We start from the raw sequence: 9,231 nt of genomic DNA on the forward strand, positions 1-9,231 counted from the left end.
CGCAAAAGCCTGTCTCACAAAAAAATCACATATACGTTTGTAATTTATTTTTCTACTTATTCAACGCTAGAGCTATTTGGGCTATCTCCTGAAAACACCTGAAAACACAAAAAATAAGGATAGCCATTATCAATAGCATGTGTACGTTTGTAATATAATTCCCTCTACGATGGTTGACATGATGAATAACAGTTTTGTATTCATATTAGAAGATTGCCATAAGGCTGCACTGCACACATTGAAAGCCATTGGTTTTGACTGACTTTTGCTTTGTTTCTATTTTAAATGGAAGACATAGTAAGGCCAACTAATGTTATGAGGTCAACTAATGTTTGCCTAACTCAGAAAATGTTATATGTGCAAGGGAGATACAGAAAGATACGGAGAAATAAGAGCGAATAAGAGAGAGAGATATGGAGTGACAGAGAGCGCAAAGAGCAGTCCCGTGTCATGTGACCTACACGAAACAACGGACGTGTCAGTATGAGGTTTCATCAACCAATCATATCGCTGGCGGGATTTTGAACATTTGTCTCAACCAATCGCTAGGGCTACGGCGGCGCTTGTCCAGGAGTTAGCTTCATACAGCCACATTGCTGTGTAGCATTTCCACGTTGATTATTTTACTGTATATCCAAGCTTAATAATTAGGTTCGTCAAATAATCAGTCGCGTGTGAAGAACACCAAACTGAGACGGTAAGTAAAGTGAAACGGCTAACATCAGGGATTGAGCGACATTGCCTTTACAAATGTAAGCTAGCGTTAGCTAACACTAGTGAAAACAGAATGCGGCTCCCGGCTAAGTGTAATTGCTGGATGTAACAGAACAGGTTATTTAGCCAGTGTAAAACATGAACTAATGTGATCTAGACCAAGTAAAACGTCTGTTCTACAAGCTCTATCAACAGATAATCACCGTATTGAGCGTGTAGTGTTATGTTATTTTAGCAAACTAAGAACTCAAACTCCAAGTAGGGGCTACTTAACGTTAGCTAAATCCACGAACACTGTCATCAAGCTAGGCTAACAACAAGCCGGGAAAGCCGTCCACTAACGATAGTAGCTATAAGCTAGCTAACGTTGCTATAGAAAATCTTCATTGATCCTACTTTTCCAGACAGATCAAAAGGTATAACTCGTTTATTAATAACATGATGGCAATATGATCTAGTGGAGGCAGTCAACTTCCTTTTCACAACGGATAACCACCGACTTCAGCTTTGCGTTAGCTCAAAGCTAACCTTTCTTATGATCTCAAACCATCATGTTATGACTCCATTTAACTTTTTGAATATTAACGTAAAGTAATTGAGTGTACAGTCAAAGTAACGTATGGAATGGGTTTGACATTGGCTAGCAGCAACAGTTGTTTAGTTCAAGCTCTTTTAGTTATTGATCAAATAATACAACTTTGTTGTATAACACTTATTAAGCGCATTATGTATACATGTTTGTATTTCATTCACATTGAGGTCAATATTGAAATATATGGACTTTTTAAGCTTATGTTTGTGGTGTTGTTGCATTTGAATACAGGGTATTCAATCAATCCAGTGTCCAACACTGAATTAATTTGATTTGTTGGATTTGAAAAGAGTCATTGATGCATCTACTAACTTATTTGTCATTGAAGTGACAAATGAGCAATATTCAGTCTCAATTTCAGACTTTGTGGTATGTTTCCTCTTTGCAGATGACAGGCTCAAACGAATACAAGCTAGACCAGGGACCAGAGGACAGCATCTCCGCTGTCAAGTTCAGCCCCAGCGCAGCTCAGTTCCTGCTGGTTTCCTCCTGGGACTGCACTGTCCGTCTCTTTGATGTCGGAGGCAACACCATGCGGATGAAGTACCAGCACTCTGCTCCGGTTCTCGACTGTGCTTTTTATGTAGGTCACAGATTTGGGGATTTGTTTTGATTTCTTATTTTTATGGCAAAGCTGCAACGTCTGGTACGCAGAGATAACGTTCCTTTTTAACTTGCAGGACCCAACACATTCTTGGAGTGGAGGCTTGGATGCACAATTAAAAACGCACGATTTGAACACGGACCAGGGTACGTCACTAATGTGTTGAGCACTCATAAAAGGTTTTAGTTACTAAAGCGTTTACGGATCTCATAACTATGTCATTTTTTTGCTGTATGTGTTCATTTATGTTGCTTTTCCATATGATCCTTAATAGATACTGTGGTTGGAACACATGATGCCCCCATTCGTTGTGTGGAATACTGTCCAGAAGTCAATGTTATGGTTACGGGTAGCTGGGACAGATCGGTTCGGCTGTGGGACCCAAGGACGCCCTGCAATGCTGGCACCTTTACTCAGCCTGAAAAGGTAGATACAGTGACAACCTATGAATTAGTGGAGCATTGTGATTTTTGATTTTTTTTTTTTTTGCAGGAACATTAAAACAACCTAAAACCCATTGTTTTTTTCTTTTTTAATAGCAAAGATATGACACAACATGGTATTTGTAACGCTCCCTGACTTGTTCCTTTTGCGTATTAAAAAGAAACTGTTAGGGAAGGACATAAATTACATTAAAAAAAAAAACTTAATTGGTGCACAAAGCAGTAGCCATTATCAATGCAATATTTTTGTCCAAATGCAATGCCTAGTTTGGATTTTGGCTTCAATGTGATTTGGCGTTGTCATTAAGACTTTTGGCATTTCTTTGTCCCATCTTGTCTTTCTTCTTGACGATAGGTCTATACCCTCTCTGTGGCTGGCGATCGACTGATTGTCGGCACAGCTGGAAGACGAGTACTGGTGTGGGATTTGAGAAACATGGGCTACGTACAGCAAAGAAGAGAGTCCAGTCTCAAGTATCAGACCCGCTGCATAAGAGCCTTTCCCAACAAACAGGTACACTGACTGAGAAACTACCTTTTTATTATCAATTAAAAAGTATTAACTATTTTAATGAAAGACAAATGATCACACCTGTCAGATTATTTACTCCCAATAGTATTCTGTCATAGATTCTTTTTAATGAATAAATATAACTTTAAGGGTAACTTCATCTTTCCTGTCTTTGCTCCTAGGGCTACGTCTTAAGTTCAATCGAGGGACGCGTAGCCGTGGAGTACCTGGACCCAAGCCAGGAGTTTCAGAAGAAGAAGTATGCCTTCAAATGTCACAGGCTAAAGGAGGAAGGAATCGAGTGTGTTTACCCCGTCAATGCAATCTCATTTCACAGTATTCATAACACCTTTGCCACAGGTAAGTTAAAAATATTATTAGTTTCCATTTAGTTTGTTTGTCTTTTTATACTTGCAAGTCCCAAACATTTTCGTTTGACCTTTCTTACCTTGCAAGGCCAAGGTTTCATGAGGGGTCCAATATTATTAGAGATCCGTATCTCGGCAGTAACACAGACTAAATCTTTTGAGGTTAACCTTGAGCCTCTCCTTCTTCCAGGTGGCTCAGACGGCTTTGTGAACATCTGGGACCCCTTCAACAAGAAGCGCCTGTGTCAGTTCCACAGGTACCCGACCAGCATTGCCTCGCTGGCCTTCAACAACGACGGCACCATGCTTGCAATCGCCTCTTCCTACATGCACGAGAAGGGTGACATCAACCACCCAGGGGATGCCATCTTCATCCGCCAAGTCACAGATGCTGAGACGAAACCCAAGTGAGTCTTCCTCACCCCCTGTGTACTTGGATTGACATTTTGATACTCACTGAATCCAAGTATGCAGCTGCCTTTCCCAGCAGCACCTCCAGCTGCAGCGTCTGCTGATGATCTATCGGTGTACTTCTGCTTTTCAATATCCAACAGTTGAAAGATAGACCGATGCAAACTTGAAAATCCTCCCACCTGTTTGTCTGTCTGTCTGTGCTGTGGAGAATGTACACTCTGAGGTAGCTACTGCAGTATAGTGTAATTCTCTACAATAGCCCTGTAAAATACACTTTTTGTGAGACTAAATAAATGTTTGACCAGGAATGGTTTTATGCGGTATATGTAACACAATGTTTATTTCATTTTAGTTTTTTTTTATCTGGCAGGCAATTTTGATTGATAACTGAGCTTTTAATGTTTTGTAAAGACCGTGTTCATTCTTTTGTGATATCAGCAACAAAATGCCCCCACCTATATCTCACAATTGTGATTTTGGATTAAAGCAATAAACTTATAAAACCTATGTTTGCCAGATCTCTGTCTGTGTGTGTCTGTCAATGATTTGTGACCCATTGTGCATGGGTTCAGTCCATGAAGTGCACCACAAGTTCTTTGCTGCAATTTATGTGTTTTCTGGAAAAAACACTTTTCTTAATTTTTACATACTCCCTTTTATGAATTTATTTTTATATACATCAAATATTTTGTTCCCTACTCTGCAGTCTATTAACACCCATTTTAGTTTGGCAGTGTAATATAATTTACGTTTGACACTTTGACAGTATAATTAACCTTTTTTTTATCTTAACGTTTTGTCACATGAGCTACCTGTGAAAGAAATGCTCGGAATGTGTCAGGCCTGAAGAGGCCGTTCTCTTGATCATGTGTTGAGAGAAAGCGATGATCCACTTGTATTGCCGGGGGCTCCACTTGGCCCCAGACAGTGACCTGTATTGATAGACATCGGAGGTCTGCGGCCTAAACCAGATCCTGCTTTATTATTCGGGAAAATTGGGAGAAAACTACCAAACTGGCATTCACGGTGCCATGGGACTATTTTTTAACTCATTTATTGAGAAATTTATACAAAGATACTGTCATACAAAAAGCCATTCAACATTTTTTTCTCTGAATTTATCAGCTGCTGTTTTGTAAATTGTTACTCTGCTGACAGAGTCGGATGCGACAGACCTTTTTTTTTTTTTTTTTTTTTTTTTTTTAAAAGCTGTATCCAGCATTATGTGAATGGGAACAGTAAATGCAGAGCAGTGCCCTGCAGAAGTCTAAGTGGTGTCTTTCTCCCTCAGTTCAGATTTTCAATTGCAACTAATGCAATTGCTGAAGCCCTTCAGCCAAAGCCGCAGAGGAGATATAGATGTCAATTATTCTATTTAAGAGCTGCAATTTTTTCTAATGGCTCTATCTGCTTTTGCGGTATCCTGGAAATGATTAGTCTGGATTGGTTAAATGATGTAACTAATTCCCATGATTGTCGATAATGAGTCCATCTTTGACGTTAGATTATGACTGCAGCTTAATATGAAATGGCATTCATTTTGGGACACAATTCTGACCCGTGAAGCAGGAGGAAAACGGCCCTGGGGTTTGTTGTTGGGGCCACGGCAAATTACCTTGTTTCCTGTCATCCTTGGCTTCCGTTAAATTGGAAAATTGAGTTCTCTGAGGGTGCATTAAAACCGTTATGGCTTTCCTGTCTGTATTGGTCATCTTTTTTTATTTTCATTTTATTTTTTGAAATTGGGAAACGGTAATTTAGCAGTGAATTTGTCAGGTGCATTGCAGCATTTTGTCTTTGTAAACTGTAAATATCTATTTGATTTGCAACTTAAAGAATGCAATGAGGCCGGTAACTGAACAAATGTCATGAGATTCATCTTACATTATCTATATTTTCCTCCAAGCTGCAATCCACACATCTCTCCTAGTCTTTTTTCTTCTTCAGCAAAGCCCCAGTTAACCACATCTGTGGTTGTGTGGCCAGGCTCTGGTTTCAAACCGCTGAAGTGTTGCAGACAGTTTGGCTCTACATGAAACCGTTACATGACAATTAAAATGGGTGATTGTGCTCCAACAGGCTGTCGCGTGCATTTAACCCAACCACAAAAGGCTCTTATGTTCACTCAAGAGGGCACAGATGACCTTCAACCAGACACCTTATCTCTGTCAGAGCCGGTTTCTAATATTGTATCAAGCTAATGATACTATTGTGCAGGAAATGGTGAAATCATGCATCAGAAATTTGAGTGACACAATGCAATAATGTAGACTCCTCCTTAGTAATAAAGATCAAACGGTTGCCTTATTTTGCACCACACAGTAGAATTCACTCATTATATAACCGACCGTATTTACACATCCAAAATGACTTATTTATGCCTTTTGGGAGCAGGGACAATTGGCTTCTGGACTTGACTGTTTTTTTTTCTTTAAACTGCCCTCAGTCTCTTGACTGGATCTGTGTTATCAGGGTGCTTTATAGAAATCTAAAATAATTCAGTAAATGTTCTTCTATTAGAGCAGCACAGATTATTATGGCTCGAATTAAATGTAGCAGATAGTGAGGCTGGAGAATAGGACTAATGCTGCATTCGCTGGATTCTATGTTATGTTACTTAATTATATGGCATTATGAGAAATGTATTTGCTTTTTATGTGACAGGAGTTGTGTTACCATTTCAGAATGTGATTTCACGCAAACACTGAGTTGGGCCAAAAACGAAGACCCTGGTCTTGTCTTAATTCCAGTGAAATGCAGCTGGGGAATAAAACCTCTGCAGCACCTCCCTAAACAGCCCCCCCACCCCCTGCCCGCCTAAAGGGGGCTTGTAAAGAGCTTCAGTGGGCACGACAACATCTCCTCGAGAGCATTGTAGTTACATTAGAGCCTAATTAGAAGGTAGAGCTCAAGGCCATGTAATGCGCTGCTAGGTTTCACACCCGTAGCCATCCATCTCTTTACAGCACGTGGCCGGGTGGTGAAGGCGGACTCTCACCTGGGAGCCGGCCTATTGTAAATCAAACATCTCTGGCCGTGACGGCAGGGTCACCGATTTTGGGCTCGAGGTTCTGTTTTTGGCTCCCCGTGCTTTGTGCTGCAGATTAGTCATTTGGTAAAGTAAAGGTTGGGGTTTGGTGTTTTAGAAGACCATGAAACCAGGATGAATTTACCACTGCACTGTGAGTGGGAACGACAGATCGCTGGGTCGAGTGCTGAATTTCGGGAAACAGAAACTAGCAAAGGAGATTCATTTACTTTAATTTATTTAATTAAGCTAATTGTTTCTGGAGATTCAACTTTAAGTCAAATTTAGGTTGTTAAAGTATTTATAGTTGTCCTTCCTCAAAGGAAGAAGTCACAGTTACCATTCACCTGAATGGGTGTTGGAGAAAACCGTGCAGCATTCAAATCTGCTTTCACGGCACCTGTCAAACTGATGAATGTATGTATACAGAAGTGGAGGGCAGTCAGTGCATTGGAGTCAGGTTTAAAAATGTATGACCGGGGGCACCAGAGCTGCAGAGATTAAAGGTGAAAATACTCCGAAAAGTGAACTTCGGTCCATGACTTTTGCTCCCTTTTACTGCTCAGCCGCAAACAGGTGAGATGTTTTAGGTCCCACAATGGGTTTAATCATGTTTTGTTGTGTTTAAGGTGTCGCCTTCAACACGGTGACACAATTCTTGGCCCCACATGTAGGGGTGTTAACCATGCCTTGTTTGTTAATGTCCTCCAGGGGGGAAACCACCAGTACTTAAACTGTTCTGATCCACATCCTTTAGAAAACCACCTGCCGGGCTCTCTGATGGACCACGCAACATATTCCACTTGAAAACTGAGCTTGTTTCTTTGTTCGGATGATTTGCGGTCAGCCTCGGAGTGACAGTTTTCTTTGTACAGTCAACAGAGAAAAAGGCGAGGGCAGACCCTGTGTTGGGGGGGGGGGGGGGGGGGGGCTATGCTAAACTTGTTATCGCCGCTTAGACTGAAATCTGATTGCAGGCCTTTTCAGGACGGCCTCTTTGTACACTCCCCATGTCCACTGACCCCTCTGTGCCATTTAATGGGCTCATGACCACAGGGCAAAGGTTACAGTTTGTCCTTCCCTCAATTAGCATTCACGGTTAGCTTAGCAGAACTAATGCACCACCTCTTTGGGGCTCAGGTTACCTACGCGGCCTTGGGTGACTGCGGGCGGTATTTAACAGACTCCTTGTATCTATTTCGACACGCTTTACACAATGTTAATGGAAAAATCAGGCGAAGAATGCCACTTATAGCCAACTAATATCAGCCAACTAAGTGCGGGTGAAACACAGTGTTGCTCCTCGGACAAAACAGAGGAGATTTATGATTCTGTACATGTATACCGTGTTCTGATGTGGACTACAGTACAGCTCCGAGCCATATATTTACATATTAGCACCCAATCAATATGGGAAACTTCTGTTCTGCTTTTTCCTTTCCTCTTGTAGCAGAACAAAAGGAAAACACTAAACAAATGCAGTCTCGGTTTTATTCCTTATTATGATGCCTTATTTTAATTACCAAGAGTACAATGAGATAAGAGTACAAACGTCCCTGTGCTACGTTGACAACGGGGGGAAATAAAACAATCATTTCAAACCTTAAAGGCTATCACACATTAAAGGAGGATGTCAAAAGAAGCTTCAGTTAACAGCAGAGGTAGACAGTTCATATTTGGCATTTCAGGGCAATCAGGATGATCCGATTCAAGTGATGCCTCTGATCAGTAGTCATCATCCCGATGCAGTTAAATTGCAGCAATTCTATGGGAACTACTGCTCTTCATGTATAACCATTCGAGACAGCATACTGTGATTCAGTGGTGAAATGATTAAAGCAATGAATTTCCAGGTTAAATCCTTCTCCAAAAACGTAGGTAGTTTAATGAGAACATTAAAAGGGACAGTTCAACATTACTCATAGTTCATGTCTATACTTAGCCAACTATGGATGTGAAAATGTTTGTTTAAACTCCAACTTGTGGTTAAACAGAGAAAGAATCTATGTTATTGAAATTTAAAATACATTTGTCATTTCCTAAGTGCAGGCTGTCTGCGTAACTGCAGTGCATTAAAGAGTCCAATCAATGACGCACAGAAAGAGATGCTTTCATAAACAGCTTTTGATTATTGGACGTTAATAACTTTTCTGAATTCAGTGAAGTGAAACGCTGCGCTGTCCCATCGACTCAAATGCAGATTAAGCAAACTAATGTGAATACAGGGATCAATGCATTCATCCGGTGAGGTTTCCCTGCGTTGTTAACGGCAATGCACTGAGAAGTCTGGCTCTAATTCATCATCGTCCACACATTATATTATTATTGATGGCCCTTGCCTTAGGCTAGGCCATTTGTTTTTCAGATATGTGAAAGGCAGCAGAATGCTGGATGGAGGTTTATTCTGCAGCGCTGCCAGCAGCACATTGCTCTCTCTCTCTCTTATTTATCTATTGATCATCATACCTCCCAATGATCTGGTGCCTGACACATTTGACAACATTATGTGGAACAGGTCAGAGGACAACGCTAATGACACTGAATGATGGATGTCGTT

General features: G+C 40.8%; 1 protein-coding gene across 1 annotated transcript; it reads left to right on the plus strand.

The window, feature by feature from the left end:
• The first annotated feature begins 505 nt into the window (after positions 1 to 505).
• On the plus strand, positions 506 to 4,156 carry bub3 (BUB3 mitotic checkpoint protein). Its single transcript, XM_037464575.2, has 7 exons — positions 506 to 697; positions 1,695 to 1,889; positions 1,987 to 2,056; positions 2,185 to 2,336; positions 2,709 to 2,867; positions 3,047 to 3,224; positions 3,423 to 4,156. The coding sequence occupies exons 2-7, from the start codon at positions 1,695 to 1,697 to the stop codon at positions 3,641 to 3,643; spliced, it is 975 nt and encodes a 324-aa protein (XP_037320472.1). The 5' UTR covers positions 506 to 697; the 3' UTR covers positions 3,644 to 4,156.
• The last annotated feature ends 5,075 nt before the right edge of the window (positions 4,157 to 9,231 follow it).

This window comes from Pungitius pungitius, chromosome 21 (assembly GCF_949316345.1).
Source record: "Pungitius pungitius chromosome 21, fPunPun2.1, whole genome shotgun sequence".
NCBI lineage: Eukaryota > Metazoa > Chordata > Actinopteri > Perciformes > Gasterosteidae > Pungitius > Pungitius pungitius.

Coding starts and splice junctions, on each gene's coding strand:
- bub3 (XM_037464575.2), top strand. CDS start 1,695: ATGACAGGCTCAAACGAATACAAGCTAGACCAGGGACCAGAGGACAGC. Junction 1,890..1,986: donor TTCTCGACTGTGCTTTTTAT/GTAGGTCACAGA, acceptor TTTAACTTGCAG/GACCCAACACATTCTTGGAG. Junction 2,337..2,708: donor CCTTTACTCAGCCTGAAAAG/GTAGATACAGTG, acceptor TCTTGACGATAG/GTCTATACCCTCTCTGTGGC.